Source organism: Martes martes (assembly GCF_963455335.1).
Source record: "Martes martes genome assembly, chromosome: 7".
In the NCBI taxonomy this organism is placed as follows: domain Eukaryota; kingdom Metazoa; phylum Chordata; class Mammalia; order Carnivora; family Mustelidae; genus Martes; species Martes martes.
In genome coordinates this window covers 60804930-60828289 of record NC_137894.1, presented here as the reverse complement: position 1 = coordinate 60828289, position 23360 = coordinate 60804930, and the positions used below count along the sequence as shown (strand labels likewise).

The 23360-nt window shown below is 42.1% G+C and overlaps 2 protein-coding genes across 2 annotated transcripts in view; both read right to left on the bottom strand.

The window, feature by feature from the left end:
- Positions 1-13192, bottom strand: part of MAPKBP1 (mitogen-activated protein kinase binding protein 1) — a 48462-nt gene extending 35270 nt beyond the window's left edge. The window contains exons 1-2 of the mRNA XM_080807990.1: positions 13129-13192; positions 12359-12581 (exon numbers count right to left, since the gene is read on the bottom strand). Of these exons, the coding sequence (XP_080664116.1) occupies positions 12359-12475 (117 nt within the window). The 5' untranslated portion in view covers positions 12476-12581; positions 13129-13192. The remainder of the gene's footprint in view (positions 1-12358; positions 12582-13128) is intronic.
- A 3711-nt stretch (positions 13193-16903) lies between these two features.
- MGA (MAX dimerization protein MGA) overlaps positions 16904-23360 on the bottom strand; it is a 103804-nt gene continuing 97347 nt past the window's right edge. Inside the window, exons 22-24 of the mRNA XM_080808788.1 lie at positions 23105-23335; positions 21865-22041; positions 16904-20734 (exon numbers count right to left, since the gene is read on the bottom strand). Coding sequence (XP_080664914.1) covers positions 19458-20734; positions 21865-22041; positions 23105-23335 — 1685 coding nt within the window. The 3' untranslated portion in view covers positions 16904-19457. The remainder of the gene's footprint in view (positions 20735-21864; positions 22042-23104; positions 23336-23360) is intronic.

Here is a 23360-nt window from a genome sequence, read left to right as displayed (position 1 = left end):
CTCATTCACCAGGTCTACATGCCTGAGTTTTCTTAATCTCTTGCTTCCAAACTTTGTAACCAGGGAGAATACTAAGTGTTCCTTATCTGAACTAAGTGTGCAATGTGGATGCATGATCTGGGACAAAAAGGACAGTGGGGGAGGGATATCTTGGTACCCCTGTAATCATGCCAGCTTGGACCATGAGACTCCCCTTTACAAAATGCTCACTTCCTTTCCATTCTGAATCCCAGCACCCTGAACTGGGCCTTCAGCACCGCATTCCTGGATATAGCAATGACCTTCTAATCAATTTCCTTCCTATGGACCCTGTCCTCCTCTCCCTTGACCTGTCAGAACAATCTTGCCATAGCACAGCTTTGATCACATTCCTCCCCTGCTCAAAAATTTCAATGGCTCCTCACTGCCGACAAAATAAATTATGAATGTCTTAGCCTGGCAACCGCAGCTCTCTGTCAAGTGATCCTACCTTTCTTCTAATTCTATTTCCTACTACTCACCTATATGAATCATGTGCATTTGTCAATCTGGATTATTCATGATTCTGGAAAGGCACTTTGGGGCTTTAGTTTATATTCTTCTTCTACCAAGAAGCCCTCCCTTCCACCACCCGCTCCTGAAATCCTTCCCTTCCTCTCAAGGATCAGCTCAAATATCACATTCCCTGTGATTCTTTGCGTGATCACCGTGGCCAGGAATGATTCGTCCCTCGTTTGATACTCTTACAGCTGTAATATGTGCCTCATTCACATGGCCTGTGCTACTTAGTACCTCATACGGAAGTTCTTTATGGATCTGTCACTTCTCTCCTACTAGTCTCCTGAAAGGCAGAGGCCATACCTACACTCTCTGCTTACAACACAGAGCACAGTGTTTAATAAATATTTGAGACCATGTTTTAGTATTTTAAAAATATTTGTGAATACTCTGGTTCATCTTACCCAGTAAGTTCTTTAACCTCCTAGAGAATTCTCCATCTATCACAGCCAGCCCTAGAAGTTGGAGCAGGAAGCAGGATTTTGATGCCTTTCTAGAAAGAATGGGGAGGGCCTGTATGGAATAACCCACGTGCTTTAAATGATTATAGACAAAACCGTTTCATCCTTGACTTTAGTAAATATATGTGTGGCATAAATATATGCCACACATATATTTACTTCACAAATCTGACTATATTATAATTAAAGACTAAGTCTAAAGAGATCAGAGGTAATATTTATTTATTTTTTTATTTAAAGTAGGCTCCCCGCCCAGCACGGAGCCCAATGCAGGATTTGAACTCATGACCCTGAGATCAAGACCTGAGCTTCAATCAAGAGTCAGAGGCTTAACTGACTCAGCCCCCCAGGCACCCCTCAGAGGTAACTTTTTAAATAAAAGTGACAATACTGTTATTTAAAAAGAGCATTACCTGTCCTTTATAATCAGAAATGGATACAGCTATAAGTAGTTATTCTGGATGTTGAAATTATGAATAACTTGTTTTCTTTATGTTTCTCTGTATTATTTGTGTAAAAAATCTTTTCAGAAAGCATATGTACTGGGGCACCTGGGTGGCTCAGTGGGTTAAAGCCTCTGCCTCATGTCACGATCCCAGGGTCCTGGGATGGAGCCCTGCATCAGGCTCTCTGCTCAGCGGGGAACCTGCTTCCTCCTCTCTCTCTGCCTGCTTCTCTGCCTACTTGTGATTTCTATCTGTCAAATAAATAAATAAATCTTAAAAAAAAAAAGAATTATCTCCAAAAAAAATCAATCACCTCAAATTCAACAAGTTAATGATGAATTTGTGAGAAAACATTTTTATGTCCTATTATTAAAAAAAAAACCAAGTTATAATTTCATACATATTTTTCAACATTTGTGCATAATATTGTGCTTGAGTGAGTATACAGATTTTTAAAGTTAAGCATTTTAGATTTAAATATGAAATACACAGGTTTAAATTGGATACCTTTATCTTTATTGTTTTCTACTTACAAAAATAATACAGACTTATTGTAAAAAAATTCCAACATTACAGAAATATAGAAATGTAGACAGTGAATGTCCGCCATAATCTACTAGCCCTCCCTGAGGTAACCAATATTAACAACAGTTTGGTATTTATAGCCTCACTTTCTTTTTTCTATGCATATACTAACATACAGCTTTTAACAAAAATATAATCATTAACATAAAAAGTTATACAGTTTGCTTTTTGTCACTTAATTGTATCTTGTATACCCTTTTACATCAGTAAATATAGATTGACCTCATTCTTTTCAGCAAGTACAAGGTGTTTCATTTCATGGATTTATCCCAATTCCCTATCAATGGTAACCCGGACTACTCCAAAGATTTCACTATGGCGAATAACACCAAAAAAAAAAAAAAAAAAAAAAAAAAATTCAGTCATATACACTTTTGTGTGGTGTGAATGTTTGCATAGAATAGATTCCCGAATTATAACTGCTAGATCAAAAGATGTAAATATATTAATGCTTGAATATTTTTGTGAATATATTAATGCTTCTTCTAATTGATATCACCAAATTGTCCTAATTAGAAAACTTAAAACAATGGGTTATAAATTTAACACGTTTTCACTCAGCCTTTAAAGTCTTAGTCTGAAAGGGAGCTCCAGGACTAATTCATTTCCCAAATTATTTTTCAATACAAATGAACTGGCCCCCAAAGAAGAAAAGTTATCTCTAGAGAAGCTATGGCTGTTAAAAAGCATGCACGTCCCTCCAGTGGTTTCTAAATAGACACAGTAAACTAGGACTCCTCTTCCCCCCCCACCCCCGTTCATGGGTTTGACTTTTCAAAAGGTCCCAAAAATCATACCCATGGCCCTGAAATAATAAATTATATAGGAGTTGGTATTAAAAAAATGTTTGCTAAGCCTTCCTCTTGGTCAGTATTGTTGATACAAGTTACAATATTGGCAAGAAAAAGGTACTGAAGATAACTAAAAGCTGTACGGGGAGGATGATTAAATTTTGGAACAGAAGAGGCTGAACCTGCAAAAAGGGACTCCTCACAAATGTAAATCTGAAGGAACAAAATCTTGCCAGCAAATGAGAAAAAAATTCCTGAATATTTTAGAAAGCTATGGACCCTGATTAACATTAGCAACCCCTTAACAGCCATAAACTTATTTAGACCTTACAGTGTGCTTTCACATTCATTAGCTGTCCTTTAATCCTCACAACAGCCCAAGGAGGAAGCCATCAGTGTTCTCACTTTACAAAGGAGAGAGAAGCCAGCTCTCTCTCGCTCTCTCTCGCTCTCGCACTCTCTCTCTCTCTCTCTCTCTCTCTCTCTCACACACACACACACACACACAAACACACACACGCCTGACTACTCAATGTACAGCCCAAGGGAATGCAGCAGGGGCTTCACTCAGGAGCTTGGGTGAACTGCAGAGTTCCAGGGTAGACCCAAATCTGAATCTGCTTTTTTAATCAGACCACTCATGGCCTCTTGCCCCTCCCCACTAACCTGCCTGCACATTCATTCTTAGAAACCCTGTTCACTAGCCAGTTCTGGGTCTGCTATGAAGGTGAGTTGTGAAGACAGTTGCTGGCGGGGCAGGGTGGGGGTGGGGGGGACGCCTCACTAGAGAGATCAAAGCAGCCTGGGGAAGGAAGGACACCGTAAGGAGAAAGGACATGTTTAGTCTGCACCAGGTTACTATGTCATATGAAAACAATCATGCATATGTGCCTTTTCCCAAACAGAAGCGGACCAGTGAGCATCAGGATAACTCAAGGAGGGCAGCTACAGCCTGCCTGCCGCATGTTTAGTTCTGACAAGCAGCTGCTTGCTTTTCTCCAACGCAGCAGTTGAGAGGTGACAAGGGTCAGAGTCTCTGAGCACGCTCTGAGCTCCTCCCCAACGATCGCAAACTGCCTGTGGGCTGCCCTCCACCCAATCCACCTGGCCCGGGGCTTCCTCTCCTCAGACGACCCAAGGCAGCTGCAGGAAAGCATGTATTAAGATCCCATGCTTTTGCACCCACAATGTTACCATCATTGCCTATTTGACAAAAGAAATGAAAATAATACAAATCTGAGGTCAGGGGAGGCAAGATCCTTGCTCAAGAAACTTAGCAACCTTGGAGCCTGCCCAACCAAACAGAGTCAGGTGGGCATATGACCTCATTTTTGCTCTTTTTCATGGTCACTTGAACTCCAGTTGTCATCATCGGGATCAGCTCTGGCATGGGGCATTTTAGATGCAGTTTTTTTCCACAGAAAATAGGCATTTTAACTCAGCAATTCTCCACTGCTTCAAAGACAAGGTCAGTTGTGAGTAGGGAGAGACACAGAAATAAAGAGGCAGAGCACAAAGATAAACAAGGAGAGGTTTGGGGTAAGGTAGAAGTAGCAAGCCGTCAGGAGTGTGAGCAACACAACCTGGTTCAAGGCCCTTGAGTCCCCGCACACCAAAACAAGCAAAGCATTTGCTGGTCTCCACTTCACTCCCCCACCTCACTCCAACCCCAGAGAGAGGCAGCAACTACTTGCAGCTTATGGTCATCTGACATCACAGAACTGTGCCCGGTCAACCTGACATTCATGGACCCACAGAACCACTGTGTATAACAGTACAACTGTTCCTAATGTTAACGCAGGGAGAGAAGTGGAAATCTGGAGTTGGGGGTGGGAAGAAATGCAAGGATGTAGTGGGAAAGGAGGGTTACCAAATGATGGCTCTAAAATAATCTGAGAGGGGTATCGGGGTGGCTCACTCGGTTAAGTAGCTGCCTTCCGCTCAGGTCATGATCCCAGGATCCTGGGATCAAGCCCTGCACCAGGTTCCCTGTTCAGTGGAGAGCCTGCTTCTCCCTCTCCATCTGCCTGCCACTCTGCCTACTTGTGCGCTCTCGCTCTCTCTCTCTCTCTGTCAAATAAATACATAAAATCTTCGTAAAAAATAAATTATTTTTAAAAAATAAACATGGGGGACCATGTTTTAATTACATACAATATGATGTTATTGTATTTCATAATTTTTTTAAAGTTAGTTTTGTTTTTTAAGCGCCACCACCTTTAGCGAGGTTAGCTGGGTATATGGGGAAATGACCAGGGGCACCACTAAAGGAATATAGATTTCAAAGCCTGAGAAGTATGACAGGAAGTAAGAAACTGTAGCGCGCTCAGCATGAATGAGAAGCAATGTTCAAAACCAGAAGAACCTAAGAAACTCCCTTCTCAGGATTCCTCCAAAAGAGAATCTACCATACTGGAAAAAAAAAAAAACAAAAAAGAAACAAAAAAAGAAAAAGAAAAAATCAGTCATGTGGTTTCACTAAGTGCTCCAAGATCTTCGAGTAAATTTAAATCTCAGCTATGAAAGAAGGGGCAAGGAGGGGAAAAGGTCTTTAGCTTCATTCCAGTTTTAGGAAGAGATAAGGTATATAAACTTAGAAATCTAATCTCAAAAAAAAAAAAAGAGAGAGTGTTTTATAGACTACAGAAGCAACAAAAAGCATTATAAACATTCTCTGGGATAAAATGAGAGCGGGTGGAATTTACTCCCTAGAAATCTAAGAAGAGATACCCATCCTGTGATGCAAACTCACTCTTCTGTAAGTGCCCTTCAAAACCAGAGGAAAATGCTGTAGCCGATTAAGAAGCACCGCAGACTTGGTGATGATACTGTTGGGAGGGAGGACGCCAAGGTGTGGAAAATGGGAACGCTCAAAAATACCAACCCTAAAGATCTACACCGCCCCATCTGTCTGTCGTACTCACTTTATTTCTTGCCCCCCCTTACCCTTTCTTTTCATTTTAAGAGGTAACAGAAGTTAAGGTAAAACCCACATGTGGATCTGATTCATCAAAAACCCAAGCAGGTGGGCAAGCTCTCATTGTTCAACTCCTCGGAGAGGTACTGTAAAGGGAAACTGAGAGAAAACCCATTAGACAATGGGCCCAGAGGAGAGGCTTAGCTTGTAGCGATGGGAATGTGATGTATAATACAACAAATCCTACTGCAAACACTGTAGCTGTTTTTCTAACCAACACTGCAGTCTGCCCATGAATTAAAACCAACAGATACTTGAAGAACAACAGTGCAACAGACCCCGTTCCCAGAGAAGCTTAGTTTGAATAAACAGTCCCAAATTTCAAGCTCTGGACTGTTTTCCAAACAAAGGGGCAGTGATAACAGCCCACAAGCCCAACTTTAGATTCAGCAGGTTGACGGAGAGGTTACGGAAGTGAGACTGAAGGCTTACTTCTACCAATGTTTTTTCAATAGTCAAGAGATGGAAAACACGCAAGTGACAAATGGAAGAGGGAAGAGTGAAGGCAGAGAAATACCAATGGCCCCAAAGACATTCAAAATATGGGCAGGAAATAAGACAGTGACTCAAACTGACCCAACAGGGAAAACTTGCCTTAAATTACAAATGGAGGGAGGGGAAAGAAACTTGGAAAGCAGCAGTGTTGTTAGACTTTGAAATAAGTGATACCAAGCAGATGAGGGAAGGCTTTTCAAGACAACTTAGAGCCTGAAGAGGCTGGGCTATTTTAGACAGCAAAGGAGGAGCTGGACTGGGAGAGAGGAATCCTCTCTCTCCAGTGAGAATCACTTTGAAAGCTGAGGGCAGCTGCAGGCACCAGAAGGAGAAACGAAGCAGAGATCAAAGGAACAAAACCAGGAGAACACCTCACACTTTTCCTTGGACACCACCTGTTCTGAGAAGCTCAAGGCACTTTACAAGCCTTACTTGAGGAATAAGTCAGAGATAGAAAACTCAGTAAGGGGGCGCCTGGGTGACTCAGTTGTTAAGCATCTGCCTTTGGCTCAGGTCATGATCCCAGGGTCCTGGGATCGGGCCCCACATCAGACTCCCTGCCTTGCGGGAAGCCTGCTTCTCCCTTTCCTAATTCCCCTGCTTGTGTTCCTGCTCTCCCTCTCTCTCTCTCTCTCTCTCTCTCTGTGCCAAATAAATAAATAAATAAAATCTTTAAAATAAAAAAAAACTCATTAAGAAGTTGCTCAAGGTCATTCACAAAGGCCGGTGAGGGGCATGTCTTTGGCCCACAGGGGCCCCCTACCCTTGGCCATCTACTTCTAGGTGGGGAGACCAGAGAGGGTGTATTTTTTTTTAAGACTTTATTTATTTATTTATTTGACAGAGAGAGAGAGATCACAAGTAGGCAGAGAGGCAGGCAGAGAGAGAGGGGGAAGCAGGCTCCCCACTGAGCAAAGAGCCCAATGTGGGGCTCAATCCAAGGACCCCAAGATCATGACCTGAGCCAAAGGCAGAGGCTTAACCCACCAAGCCACCCAGGCGCCCGAGAGGGTGTATTAAACACTAAAAACCCTTGGTTCCTATGAGTGCCAAGGGAAGTGGGTAGTGGAATGGTGACATAAAAAACTGGCCAGGACTCAGAGACATTATCATAAAGTTTCCTATTCCTGCCCACAGAGGAAATTCCTGCTGATCTGTCTTAGTAAGGCAATTATCAGTTCCTCATATCTGACACTACAACAGGGCAGTTCTCTCAGACCTATCTCTGACATAACACTTCACAGAGCAATTGGTCTAAAAGACATAGCGGAGATAAGAACTGCCCAAGGAGAACAGTATACTCACTGGGCTAGCTTTCTACACTCTCGAGAAGCCTCAATGAGGGGGCACTTGGGTGGCTTAGTCGGTTAAGTGTTTGACTCTTGACTTTGGCTCGGGTCATGATCTCAGGGTCATGGGACTGAACCCCACATCCGGCTGTGCTTGGTGAAGTATCTGCTTGAGAATCTCTGTCTCCTCTCCCTTTGCCCCTCTCCACATTCATGCTCTCTCTCCCTCTCTCTAATAAATAAATAAAACTCTAAATAAAGTAAAATAATTTTAAAAAAAAAGAAGAAGAAGCCTCAATGAGGACTGGGGTATGAAGCCAACAGATTTCAGGTCCTAGCACTTAAGCCACAGGTTTGTAACCCAGCAGCAGGCTTCTGGTGGAACTTAAATTACACACTGCTCTGTGGGGAGCCTGCTTCACCCTCTCCCTCTCTTTCTCTCTCTCTGTCCAATAAATAAAAAATAAAATCCTTAAGAAACAACTACCAAACCCTACCCCAAGAGGGAAGCCTGGGTGGCTCGGTCGGTTAAGCATCTGCCTTTGGCTCAGGCCATGAGCCCTAGATCCTGGGATCGAATCCTGCATCAGGCTCCTTGCTCAGAAAGGAGCCTGCTTCTCTCACTGCCTGCCGTTCCCCCTGCTTGTGTGTGCGCTCTCTCTCTGACAAATAAATAAACTCTTAAAAAAAATATTAAAAAATAAGTTTAAAAAGCTCTACCTCCAGAGCCTCTGATCCCAGATAACTAGGGTGGGGCCCAGGAATGTGTATTTTTTAAAACGCTGCAAAAGTGTTCTATCTCACTGCTGTCCTGACTCCTTCCCCAAGTCAAGAGCCATCCAGCTCAAGCCAATGATCCCTATATAAATGCCCTAGAAATGAATATGCTTTCCCAATACCAAACAGGCAGATTAAAGGGTCTCAGTATTAACACCTGGACTCAAACACTGAGCAAAAGCTAAAATTAGATTATTGCCAGTTTTTTCTCTTCCACGAAAATCCCCTACACAAATTCTTCTTAGAGCCGCATATTAAAAGGCCCAAAGCACCACCATACAACCAGACATGAGAAAATTTGGGGAAAAAATGAGAGAGAGAAAAAGAGAGAGAATGCGTTAAACTCATATCCATAAAAACTGAGAACTAGAAGAAAGCTACAAGTCATCTCACCCATTGTTTCCAGAGAAATAATAATACATAACCCAGAGTGGACAAATGGCTATTAGGGAGGAGGAGGTTTTCAAAACCTCTTCATTTACTTTTTCAAAATCTAACAACTCTCCAGCACAGGCAATCCTTTTGTATCCCTAACTTACATCGTGCCTGCTCGGCTTCATTCCATTTCTGTCCTTTGTTAAAAGAGAAAAATGACCCAGCTCCCTCTACATAAAAATCTGCCAGAAATTTTAAGAAAAGAGGGGGAGGGCTAGCTACCCAGAGCACACACATTTCTGAGGCTGAAAACATAGCCTCTGCTGAAAGGCAAAACTGACAACTGTACAGAATTTGAAGCTGAAGGGTGTTTACAACTGATAACTTTGAGTTACATTTCATCAACACTCAGCAGATCTGGCAATAAAACGTCAAATTACTCTTTTCTAATTCTATCTCACTGCAGAGACTTCCCTCCCTTAGAGAAAGCTTAATACAAATCCCAGCTCTCAGTTACCCATTTCTCAATCAAGACTCACAATGCCATTTCTACTTGGCTCTCATTCCAGCTTTTAACCATATTTCAACTGTATTTTTAACTAAGTCTCTCCTGAGTTAAAAAGTCTTTAATGAGCACTATTTTCTGCATATATGCACCCCCTCTTCTCACTTGTGCCCTTCATACCTAACGAGGCTGGCTACATCTCTACTTCTTTTTCAACATTTTAATATTCCTAATTTCAATTTTTCTTTAAAGACATCACAAAACTCCTCCTGATCATCTCCCATTCTTCTGGAATTCCAAAGTTTATTCCCACTATATCTGACACCATTAAAGTGTTTTCATTCATTTATGCACTTAAGATTTACTGCTCACCTTACACTATACTAAACAGTATGATGTAAAAGAAATAAATAACATGACTCTTAGCCTTAAGAAATGAAGACATACATAAAAGAACAATAAGAGATTGGTTCCAAGGTAGTGGGGCTACTCAGAGAAGTCCCTGTGGCTGCAGTAAATATAGAACTGGATGTAAAAGTAAGGGGACAGGATGCCTGAGTGGTTCAGTTGGTTAAGTGGCTGCCTTCAGCTCAGGTCATGATCCCAGGGTCCTGGGATCGAGTCCCGCATTGGGCGCCTTGCTCAGCAGGGAGCCTGCTTCTCTCTCTGCCTCTGCCTGCCTCTCTGCCTACTTGTGATCTGACAAAAAACAAATAAAATATTTTTTTTAAATAAATAAAATCTTTAAAAAAAAAAAGTAAGGGGAGAATTTGATGAAAAGGCTGCTTTAGACAGGAGGAATAGTATGACTCAAAGCAGCAGGCCATCTGAGGTAAGAGCTGCACAAAGGCCCTCTGTAACCTCCTTCTTTGCCCCCCATCCAACCTCAAAGGCATATGTCTTTTGGTCGTCAAATTTTATTTCAGCGTTTGTTATCCGTGAATCACAAGCTTTCTGATTGTTACCATGATGACCCACAGCCACCACATAGTAGAGCAGCTCACAAAGCTTTATACATCAGGTCCTATGTGGATTACCACAGGATAGGCTTTTAGAATCATCTTAAGTCAAGAGTTCAATGAGTATGGGGGGGTCGGGCATCTGTAGGGTCCTGGGCACACAAAACCAGCAACCACTTTTGGGTGCTAAAGATAGACACCAGCACTCTTGCTCTGTCAGACTACTCAAGGGTCATTCAACTTCAGCTAAGTATTTCCTTCATTCTCAGCTCTAGGACAAACAAAGCCATTTAAAGCAGTCTGAAACACTGAATTTCTATTTGAAAACAGGGATGTTTAATGGTGATGCCAGACGGATACTCTTTTTCACTGTTTTCCTAGAGAACTTCTCCTCTTCTCTTGTCTCAGGACTCACAGTTCAAGCATCCCCACCTCTGTGAAGTCTTTTCTAATTCCCTTAAGCTGACTTAGGTTCCCTCCCATGTGTTGCTCTTAAGACCTTTATGCTTATTTCTAGGACAGCAATTAAACATACCAAGTTGTAATTATTTGTTTCTATATCTGACTAGCCACAAGCTCTTTGATGGCAAGGATGTTTTATTCGTCACTGATTCCATACATAACAGGCACAGAATAAACATTTGTTGAGTCCTTTAATGATGAGTGATATGGGAAGTTTTAAAGAATGGTGACTGTACCTTCTGAATTCCGTACCAAAATTATAGTATTAACACTGAGGAATAAACTCCCATTACACATTTCTACTACCTATAGCATTCTTGGTCAGAAAAAGAGGCCAAAACATAGGAGAAGATTGCTCCAATAGTAGTAGTCACTGTCAAGTTACCAGCCAAGAATAACAGAGTTTGCAGTACTAAGAATGATCCAACACAGTAAATGAGCGAAGACAGTCAAATCTAAGGCAGCTTCTAAGTTCCAAGCTCATTCTCCTACTTCTGGAGAATAATGAACAGTGAATTCCTATTAGAGTCCTTAGAAAGGTCACCAACTCCACTGCCATGAAACCTTGTGGCTAATTTCAATTCAATATGACCTCTGCTGAAATATACAGGAAGGCTGTTCTCCTTCTGACCACATCGAAGTAAGGTTCTGTTAAAGGACAGAGATCCGAACTAAGCCTTCCCGGAATCCTTCCATGTTGTACATGAGCACTCTAAATTATTCCTCATTGGCCCTACTCATCCTCTGAAGAGATACAGGCAAGGCAATAAAATGCTGCTGTTTCCAATGCCTTTCCCTGTAGCAATCCTGTACTGCACAAGGTTACTGTGTTTATTGGCTGCTAATATGACACAAAAGTCTAACCTGATTCTATGGGAACAAAGCCCTAGGTTCCTTCAGGGATTAAATAAATTTGGTCTACTTTTCTAATCCCAAAGTTGTGGGGGCACAACGAAGTTGAAGAAAGCATAAGGACCTACACCCAGACAAGTGAGGGGATGGAAAAGGACTGGCCTCTAAGGAACTTCTGGAGTGTTGGGTTGGGAGGTGTGTGTAACAGCGCTAGGCACAGAGTGAGTAAGACAGGCAATGTTCAAGGACAAACCAGGAGAACTGTTTTGCTGGCAGATACCTGGCTCCTTGCATGTTATCATTCCTAGGCAGACAAGAGGCTCCAGTTAAATTAAATCAGGCTTCTTGAAGAGACAAATTTGTTTTGACCCCAGGCAAAAGAATTTAGCAAGCCAATTTCTCAAACTAGGTGTTCTTTCTGCTACTACTGTCTTGCATAACCTCAGCCATGACACTAACACCTGCAGCTGCCTTAGTCACAATTTAGCCCTTCACAGGGTATGTGGTCCCACTACTTTATCCAAAATGGGAAACTGAGTCATCACTTATGGACTGGCTTCCCCAAGCACAGTCTTAGTTTGTAGCAAAGCTACAAATGAACCTAGGTTGCTCTCCTCTTATTCCTTTTCATGGAGAAATCTCGGCATGCCCACTCCTGCTGCTCTTTTTCCTTTAACCTAAAATGAAATCATTGCTTCCTTGAGAGGCAGAGATGGGCACACTTGATCCTTTAGAGCCAACAGGAGTTTTGGTTCTCCTCTCTCCCAAGAAAAGAGGAAGGTGAAAGAGGAACATGGAAGAGAAGACGGGACGATTGGAAAGGGTGCCTCCAAATACTAGGACTCACCTTGGAGCTGAGATCCTCCCGCCGGTTTCCTGCCTTACTCCTGCGTAATTTGATGGATGGGGATCGCAGCAGGTTCTTGATTCGGCTGGTAATAGTTGACCCTTCCACAGCCATCATGATGAGGAGCCCCCGGGGACAGATCCTGGCCCAGTCTTGGAACTTGTCTCAAAAGCGGCACTGCCTTCCCACTCCACAGGTCCTTCCAGTATGCCCTCCCACTGACCTGAGATGGCAGAGGCCACCTTACCTTCTGCCTAGCCCTGTCTGCAGCTCTTATCTCTAGGCATTACCCTCTCCCTGCTCCTCACACCTGCCTTCAAGCCCTGCGAGGTTTCTTACGTCTGAAGGACAAACCCACGAAAAAGAGGGGGGGGGGAAGGCCTGAGCTGCAAAGAAATACCAGGCCCACGCCTGCCAGAGGCATTCAGCCAGAGGGATGGGATTGGCCCTAGTAGGGCTTGTGGTTGGTCTGCTCCCCGTTAATTCCCAACTGTTTCCATGGCAACTGCAGTGTCTAAAGAAGGAGGCCGCCGAGGCCACCGAGGAGTCCACCCAGGGCTTGGACACCTGAGCTGGCGGCCGCAGGGACGCTCGGCGCGGCGGGGTTCGCAGTGGCCCGGCAACCCGTTCTGCCACGGGAGCCTCCCTCCCCCACCCCCGACCCTCGGGAGCTCGCTCTCCGCCCTCCGCAGGAGCCCTGGACCCTACTCTTTCACCTCCCTCAGCAGCCCCAGCAACTCGCCAGCGCCCCCGCTCGGGTTCAGCCTCACCAGCCCCAGGGCGCGGGGGGCACCCCGCTCACAGCGCCCTCAGGCATCGCGCTCGGCGATTTCGGCTCCGCAGCAGCAGCGGCAGCAGCAGCTATGGTGGCACGAGCGGCTCAAAACGCGAACTACCGCCTGGGCCAAGCTACGGGCTGGTGAGGCGGAGCCGAGGCGAGTGGGTGCGGTCTGTAACCAGGAGGGCGTTCTGAGAGTGGACCAGTAAGGCTTATGGGGGCGGAGCCAGTGAAAGGGCCTAGGAAGCAGAGATGGGACTCGAAAACTAAGGGTTTCGCACAGTGCAGTCGCGGGGAGCGCTCCTAAAGGAAGGTCACCAGAACATGGCTTCAGAATTGAGAGAACCAGCCTTTTATGGTATTATGAGGCCCGGTCCTCCAGAGAAGTGCTCTTCCCAGAGCTCCAGCAAGACGGTAACCACGCCCCCAGGGTGCTGCGGTTGGCTTTTGATAGGCCCGGGGGACCTCAGCCTAAACTAACTCCTAGCTCACGATTACAAGGTTGAGGTACAGCTACAAGGCTCTGCTCCCATCGACCCCAAGCGCTGGAATTTAAAGGGGTTAGAATCGTTTCTGCTCGCCGCCTCCCCCGGCGCTTTGACCTACGTGAAAGGACTCCCGTAACTCTTTAGATCTATAACAAGTGTTTTGAACTGGGGGCAACCTGATTGGCCATGATTGAAAAGGGGCAGGAAATGATAGCCATGAATTGAGCTTTAGATGTGTGAGGTAAGTGAATGCTCCTGAGATACATTTGTTTTCTTTAGGCTCCAATATCCCACCGCACTCTCTCACCTAGTTAACAAGGACTTTGTTGATCCAGATTTTTACCGTTTTCTTTCAAAATTTACTGTTTTCCCTAGTATCGTTACTTTGGCGAGGTCACCGTCAAGCTTGCATTCACTAGATTTAGTGGTGTAGGTTGAACTTTCTAGTTCATTGTGGGGGAGAGGAATGAAGCGCTTGCACAGAAATACTCTTTACATATTAATTCTTTGGTGTCTCAGCCTGTTTGTTTTCTAGAAGCCCTCTGGCGTCATTATTACTTCAAGATGGCCTATGAAAAGGTTAACGTAAGCCAAAAGACTTGGGCCCCAGACAAAGTGTACGCTACTGTGTATCTTGTCTCACCCTATCCAAATCTTTCGAGCCCCTGGGGGAGATGATGCCTTAGCAAAAGAGGTATGTACTTGGGTGTATTATAGCCATGTATTAAAAACAAGATCTGCAAAGCCCACAAGTTGAAACAAAAATCAGGAAAGTCATCTCCTAGACAACCAACTGGCAATAGCTAGGAGAGGCATGAGGCTTCCTTCTCTTCCACCACACACTGCAGACATAATAGAACATAAAATGGGATTTTCCATTTATTTCTCAAATCTGAGGAAGGAGGCAAGGGTCAGAGTATTCAATGGAAAGTTGGTTCCTTCAATTCCTTGCCACTATTTTATCTCTACTGGGGGCGGGGGACAGGGGGAGAGGCAAACAAATTTAACACTAGTAAATGGTGCCACCTGCCGTCCTTGCTTGTGTGCTACATGCCCCAGCAACTGCCCACCTCCACCCTCGGTTGTGCCTAATTCTCTCCACGTTTTTGTGTCCACTAGTGGTTTTCTCACATCATTTGTGGCCAGGCGAATAGGTTTACAAAGTGTCATTGGTCATTTCCTGTCCAAAGTTAGCCTGGTTTATCCCCTTAGAAAAAATGTTCCCCAAATTACTCTCATCTGAAGTTGTAGAGGCAAATCCAAGCTCCTTTCATTGTCTAAAATGATCTGGCTGAAAAACTAAGAACACTGTAATGAGATATTCTAAGTCTAGAATCTGCGTACTTCCAGTCTAAGGCCAACAAAAACCATGTATTTTTAATTCTTCACCATTTAATCCATTTATTGTCTAGATTACCATGCAGCTTTTCAATATGGGAATAGGCTGTAGGCTGTTCCCATGCTTCATGAATTAATTCCTCAGAAAATAGTAATCCTAGGTCTAGTGCGAATAAAAGCGCTATTCCTTTTTCTCCAAACTAATTGCCAACCCACCCTGCAAATGCAGTTGACCCTTATATAAGTATTTCACCATCCATACACTATTTCACTTTTTATTCTGCCTGTGTATGTCCTAAACATACATGGTTGTCATATTCTAAAATGTAGATGTCTAGGAAGAGATGCATACAATTTTGCACTATATTCATTAGACCAGATTTTTAAATTCACTCTAGGCTTAACATGCAAAAAGGTGCAATTCTAAGATCCTAGAAAACTAACAGCCTGGAGTAAACATTTGCTCATCAGTTCAAATATTTATTGAGCACCTTCACATGCAAGGCACTGTGGGACAGCTGAGATCAATGCCTGCAGTTGGAAACAGGATGGATCTCAAAACAATGCTTCCAAGACTGCTTTCCTATTTAACATAATCTCTTCTAACAGCAGTTTGCAATGATATAAGAAATTTAGTAGAGCTTAGATTTGTCTCAAAATACCCAACTCATTCCATGGTTTAGCCTTCTAACCCTCCACATACGCCTCCATCACACCATTACTCAATGCTTATGTACCTCTGTAGAGCAGTTAAAGCATACTTAATATACTATAAACATGCCTCAGTTCAGAATTTATATCAAATTATTCCCCTTAGTTTTAAAAATGCATTTATTTTTGACTGATCTTTTTCTCCAAATGGTAGTGAGAGTCTGTGTACCTCAGCTTTAATTTTCTCTGTATCCAGCCATTTGTGTTCATGTAAATTTCATTAGAGATAATACAATAACATGAAGATTTGATGCCCTCACAAGCATTTTCTTCGAAATCAACAATTATGTGCAAGAAAGGTATTGAGATTCTTGGTTATCCGTCATTCTCCATTAAAGTACCTGAAAAGATGCTGCCTACTCTACTCTGCATTGTTTTTTAATCTGGGGTGGGAGGAACAAGGGTTATCACCGGTTTTCAGACCCGTCTTCAAAGTGCATTTACGTCTCTATTCACCTGATCCCATTCAATTATCTTAACCAATATAATTGAGAGAGAAAAAAAAAAAAAAAACTACTAAACACTGCCCCAAATTATATATGGATTATCTGCTTTTCATCTGTGTTCAAAACATTTTCAAACTTGTTACAGAAGAGCCTGCCAGGTATTTCCTTCATAGTTCTACGGGGGAAAACCCTGAATTTATTATACATTTACCCAAAGTAATTTGCATGAAGTTTATAATACATACTACACAGACTTCATCTGTTATCTTCATCTCAATGTCTGAAGGACCCCTTTAACAAAACTTTTTGTAAATCCTGATACTTGTTGGTTAACATGTACTTTGCTTCAAGAACATTTATTGTTCTTAGCCCCTCAGACTGTTTATGTCTCCTTATTCTCTAAGGTAACTGGTATACCTTGCACACATTAATATTACGAGGCTAGCCTTTCTTCACTCTAGAACTTCTTGAGACAAACACTTGCCGTCAATTTGTGTAAAATTTTGAAGTCTCCATGTAAAACATGCTATAATTAGCAAAAATCTCCCCCAAACGGCATGTCAGACACTTTGAAAACAGCAAGGAATTCCTATGATAAAACTACTTCAGTGGCACCTCTCTCATAGACTCAGGGCATTAAATTTCTCTGCTCCAACTCAGCACAAACCTCCCAACAAATCCTGCTTTAATTATTATAACTGATTTATTTCAAGTTTATACATTCTGCCTTCCACTCACCAAACCTGTTCTTACGTTTCTAAAAAAATAAGTCATTTTTCAAAAGCAGAAAAGGAAAGATATATATTTAATATATAAAAGAAAAGGCTAAATCTGACATAATTATATTCTTAAAAACATTCCATTTATTTACAGATGTATAAAAAGGCGAATTATTGGTCTACTGAGATCATGCTTCTTATAGTGTTAGGGTGAGAGCTCACTATCCTCCCAATTCCTCAACTCCTCTCACTCAACTACATCTTTCATAATCATACATGTCATTTTCAGTTTCTCCTGGGGTAAGGTTAAAGGGTAGGAGTTTTTGGAGATTTGAGATTTCTGTCAAGACTGCAGGACTGTTGTAAAGACTGAGCCCTCCAAATTAGCCCTCACAACTTAGTAGTTCTAAGAGGTCTTGAAAACGCCATTATCTTGGGAGTTTATAAAGACATCTGCAGCCTTCCTTAAACATGTGGAATCATCTCTCATTTCCACCTTTGTACATCTCTCATGTCAACTATCTTCCCATCAAGAACTGATTATTACCTGTTTATCTATTTTCTTCTAAAAAAAGGAAACAGTGTTCAGAAGCAGAATGGTCCTTCTTTTCCTGAGGATTATTCAACTCACTTGCCTTCTCCTTGGCTGACCCTCAAAAGCCGTAACAAGAGCCTTGGGAAGTCAGGAGGAAATGTGAGGACGAGACAAGCAAGTTAATAATGGGAAACTGCGATACCTGGATTAAAGTACTAGAATCTCCAAGGACAATTATTAGCAGGGGAGACAGGTGCTGGACTCCTTGGCTAAGGCATTGAATGAAATCTGCTAGGTAGAGTGGGAGGGATAATGAGAAGCTGAGGGGCACTCATTACCTACTTCAAGCTTCTTCAAGAACCTTTAAAGGAGGGAAGGTTGAATGCTGATGAGCAGGTCTAGAAAGGCAAGTAGCACAAAACCAACAATGAATCTGCTCTCACTGTAATTTGCGGAGGAAATTTTCCACGCTTTTTCAATCTGCTGATTACCAGAGTTATGAGAAAGGGAACCAACCATGTTAGTACTAATTCACTGGCTAGAACCATTCCAAAGCTGGTCTCACAAACTATGTCTGAAGATATGCTGAGTGGGATTTGGCATAAAGAAGGCAAGGGGTGGGGGGATGCAGAAGAAACAGCATCACCTAGGCACAGCCCAGGCACTGGAAGCTCTTGTGTTAGTGTTTCACAACACAAGCAAATCCTGTCAATGAAGACAGAACAGGGGTTACATTCCAAAATATAATTATTTAAGAAAGGCAAAATGCAGCAGCTAAATCCCAATCTATACATTTTCAGAATAGTGATTCTTGCCCCCAGGAGTTTCCAAGAGACCCCTCAAGTGCACCATGATTATTTACAAACTAGATAGGAAACGTCATTTCTATACTCAATACAAATCTCATCTTCTAGGTTGAAAACTTCAGCCTTTGAGAAATCTATGAAAACAACTATACAAAAATATAAATATCTTTATCTTTACAGGCTGTCAGTCCTTCATACCCTGACAGCTAATGAGTGAAAAAGCTCTACAGATCATTGAATCCATGGTAGCAGATAATAAAAAATATATCTTGTGATTCAAATACTGCCTCATTTCCCTGGTAAAGAGTGCCTACTGTGACTTTCCTTTTCTTTACATCCTGTGCAGGTAATAGTGAATGAAACCTTCAAGCACCAGGAGGCTGGTTTGATTTGGGAAACATCCAGCCCCACAATTTTTTGTTTTGGCCACTGTCTCTGGTCTGGGCAGGGAATGCTTTTCATTTTAGCTGTCTTTTGAGTGATGTGATTTGTGAAAAGGGGAGGGCTCCCTCTATGCCTATCTCCAAAATATATATTCCAGGTAGAAATCCCTGGTACTATGAAATGTCTTTTCAACACCCAGACAGTAAGGGGAAACTAGTATTTTCCTTAACATCTCAAAATAATCACCTTAGTATTAAAAGTTAAAAGCATTCCTACTTTACCAGAAGGCTTGGGTTTATAATTCTGATTGAAAAAATAAGGGAATGGAAGCTACTTGGGAAAAAGAAGAGAAAATTTTGCTGAATGACACAAAGTGTTTCACTTTGGTATTCCATGGTACCCATCCTCTCTCCCACTACTCTTAAAACACCAACTAAAAACTATCTCTTCTGGATCCCTTTGCACAAGTGCATCACATTCCTTGGATTTCAGACTTAAACCACTTAAAACAATAGCTATCCACTACAGTTCAGCCCATAGCAACTCCAAAGTCTCAAGCAGCTTTTAATCTGGGAGGGAAGAACTAGGAACCACTATGGACCTAGAGTCTTGTTATGAATTCCTTAGGTAAGAGGGGCACCTCGTGTTCAGTAATGGATCACATCTTCTTAGAGAGGATGAGGAGACCCAGCACCACAAGTGAGGTAACACATTTTAACATGATCAGAATTTCATAGTAGTTATTTCTAATACCGAGGTCAGCACCCTACCCCTCTTTCTCTACCATCATCCACCGCATCAAAGTCAAGGATCACAGTTCCATGACACAAAGAGATGCTTATAGAGAAAGAAGGTTTCCCTCATAGCCTGGCTTCTGCCTGAGGACAAGTAAGTTCATTTCCCTGCAGAACTTGGTGAGGCCCCAGAGTTGCCCAATTTGGCCACAACAGGTGCCAGTGTAGGCATCACCTTGCTCTCCCGGCATTCCTGGTCATTCCCTGTTAAGTTCATTTTGTGTCCAACCGATCCAACTTTGGCAGCTACAGGTGCCAAACAAGGCATTACTTTGAGACTCTGACCATCTGCATCACTAGAGGGATTAGCTACTTTTAAACCTAGAGGTGCCAACTTTGGCATAGGCCTCCACAAAGTATCTGTGGTGCTGCTGTTTTCTAGGCCAGCCTTCATGTGTAGGACAGGAGGCGAGGACACACTTTCAGGCTCTGCAGGGACACCAGAAGTACTCTTCCCTCCATCACTGGCTTTCCTGTGGGGAAGGAGGGAATCCTTTATCTCGGAGTCAATAACAATCTTAAGGACATCTGGCTCAGAGGCTGGTTCAGCAAGTTGTTTTTCATTCTCAGAAAAGTCATCATCTTCCAAGTGCAAGAGGAGAGGACTGACAGAGTCACTCTCCCCTTGTACATCAGGTAACTCTTTCAAACCAGTTCCCAAGTGGCCAACCTGGAAAGTTGCTCGGTTCCCAGGAGGAAGCTTACTGATAAAAGCCCGTCGAGCATCCCCTGTGAACTCCGTATCCATAGAGCTGGGCAGTTCAGCCAGGCTAACAGAGTCATCATTTAGTTGCTGATTAAGAAAGGCAATCTCATTGAGCAAAGAAGTCAGTGTCTCATCAGTATCATCCTCATCTTCCATGTTAGTTAGCAGTTCACTGGGATCCAGCGCTGCTTCCTCTATAGCAGATGCTACCTTTCTCAGTTCCATCTCTATACTTGAGTCTTTAAGATCTTTCATCTTCAATTTATGAAACGTAGACTCCTTTGGCTTCGGTTTCTCCCGTCTAGATTCACACTCTTTCCATTTATATTGAATACCTCTCATTTCACCAGAAATCTTTTTGGGTAAGAACTCTTGTGCTTCTTGCATACTGGAAACATCAACTATCTGTGGAAAACCAGAATCTTTATTCGCCAGAAAAACTGGTGTTGGACCCAATGCCATTCTGCCTTCTCTATGGTTGCTTCTGGAAGAGATTCTACCCGAATCTTCAAAGGAGTTATCTTCATTCCTGATAGTACTTTTCAGGTGGTCAGATGGCTTGCCATCAGGAACTTCATGATATTTGCTGCCACCCATATCTACCAAACCTCCCTCTGTGGCCAATGATGTCACATTAACAATTCTTGGCATCATAAATAAGTCGTCATTTTCTGGGGGAGGGAAAAAAAAATTTGTTTAGATCTACAGTGGTAAGCATCCCTCTCTCATTCATACCCAATGACCAGAGTTCTGAGAGATTTAGTAGTCAAAATTCACCAGTTTACTTTTTTAATTTTTATTTTTTTAAAAGATTTTACTATTTTAGAGAGAGAGAGCACTCAGGATGAACGGCAGGCAGGGGGAGAGGGAAAAGCAGGCTCCAGGGAGTCTGTTGCAATGCAGGGCTCAATATCAGGATGCTGGGATCATGACCTGAGTCGAAGGCAGACACTTAAATGACTGAGCCACCCTGGTGTCCCTCACCAGTTTACTTTTATCAAGAAGATGAAATATTAGCTCTTCAAATTATGAACCTAGCTTAACAAGAAAACAGGTAAGATCTAACCAAAGGACTCTTTAACAGTCTTTATTTAAAGTCTTATTTAATTATTTTATAGAAATGCTCCCCAGTTTATTTTTTTATTCTGAGGCAAACTTGTATCTTGATTCTGTTCACCCAATTAACTGCTACTCTGAGGGTAAAATGAAGCCCTAGAGGCAGCACTGTAAAAGAAAAGGTGACCCCTCCAGAATGGGTTTAGCAGTATTAGTACTGGTAAAGATACCCTTTTATCTTAACAGAAATTTAGGTGCCTAGAACCTAAATCATCAAACTGAGACTTCCTTTTCAATTCTACTCCTTATCCCCAAAAGGGAGTGGTGCTCAAACTGAATCAGGCTGGTAAAGCAGAAGTGCACCATCTCAGATTATAACACAAAATTAATAAATATTTATCAACACCAAAACCTAAAACAATGACTCTTCATCTTCCTTTTACTTTCTTTTCATGTTTTTCCTACTTAGAAATAACTAAAAATCACAAAACAGTTCCCAATCCCAGGTTTTTAAAAAAAAAAATCAATAGAGCCAAACATGTTATAAAAAGAGGGTCAACTCTTTCCAAGGAAAAGGCAAATATAAGAGATCTTTATCATTACAGAACTCATTCAAAAGCTTTCTCTGTCACAATGGTACCAGGGTAACTCCTTTTGTTTGTTAGCGTTTTTTTTGTTTGTTTGTTTTTTTAAACCAGGGGTAACTCTTTCTCCCTACCCAAAGAAGACAACACTTACAACATACCTGATTGAGCCACAGCACTGGTGGCAACTTGAGGCTTCAGATCAGCTTCCAAGAGAGCAGGAGAAACAGTTACCACTGGTCCTGAGAATAAAGGACCCTTCAAGGTGAGCAACTGCCCTTGCGGAGTCATCACAATGTTAGCAGAGGTGTGTGGAGTGTTAGAGGGTGAGGTATTTTCTGTAAGGAAAATCAGAAATAAGTTAAGGATAGAAGATCTTCGATTACGCTAATAAAACCTAGAAGTCTAGGAGATATCCCTAAAACCGCGCTCTGACTTAAAAGGCAAGAAATAAATTTCAAATTTGGTTAGGGACCCTCAACTTGTAATTTATTTCCTGAACCACTTTTCACTGCATAATGGGTTACCTGTGCACTGATTCTCCTAAGGGACAGAACTTATGTTGAGAAAAACTCAACATGCAACCACTTTTTCATTGGAATGGTTCCAACAGTCTTGATAGTTAATCTAGATGAAGGCAAGCATAATTCTATCCTCAGGCTTGCTTTTCTTACACACCTCTAACAAAGTACAAGTTTCTAGCCCTTACACTTTGTTTTTCCATCTATGAAATGAGGTGGACTAGACTTAACTGATCATTAAAATTCTTTCTTAGCAAAGTTAAAACTACCTCATTTTAGTATCTCTCAGTACTTTCCTAGATTTCCTGGTTCACACACTGGGCAACACAAAGAGTAAAAGAGGAAATACTATTCTCTTAAGGATATAAACAAGTAATATAAAAGCAGAATAGCCTCATTTCCAAAATCAATATAGGAGAGAACAGTAACTTAAAACCAATTTACTTTGTTCCTTAATAGCAATTCACTGATAGGCAATTGGATAAATCTGGAGGCTGACTCAACAAAATTAAACTTTTTAAAAATTCCAATTTGTCTCAGCAAGACAATTCAACTCAGGAGCAAAAACTGCAGGGAAATCAAGAGTTTGGATATAAAGTACAAAAGGATGGCAGCTTAAAAAAAACATTCATTGAAACATTAGGATAACATGACTGCTATCAAAAGCAGGTCTTACATGTTACCATAACCGGTAACTTCTGAAGATTTCCTTGAGTATGTTAAGCTAGAAACTAAAATCTAATGTAGTTAATATTCTTTTTATACAACCTACCTTTAATTCATTTAATTAAATCTAAAATTACAGATAAGAGATGACTTACTTCACTGAACTAAATGATATTCACCTATATTAAGGCAGGCAAAAAAAAGTCCCTCCTACCTGTGGCCTGGTCTCTTTTTCTGGAAAGAATCAAAGGTTTCCCCTTCCTGTTATTTATAAACATCTGTCCAAGATCTACAGATGATGCAGATCCTTCCTGCTGTTTGCTAGTTCTGGGAGACACATCAAACTCATCTGATCCCATCTTCTTTTTTCTTTTTTGTGCCTCTAGTGCTTGTTGTTTTGCATAAATATACTCCAGCTTCTTCAGGACCACTTCTTCTGTCTTACCTATAGGTTGATAGGGAATAAACTG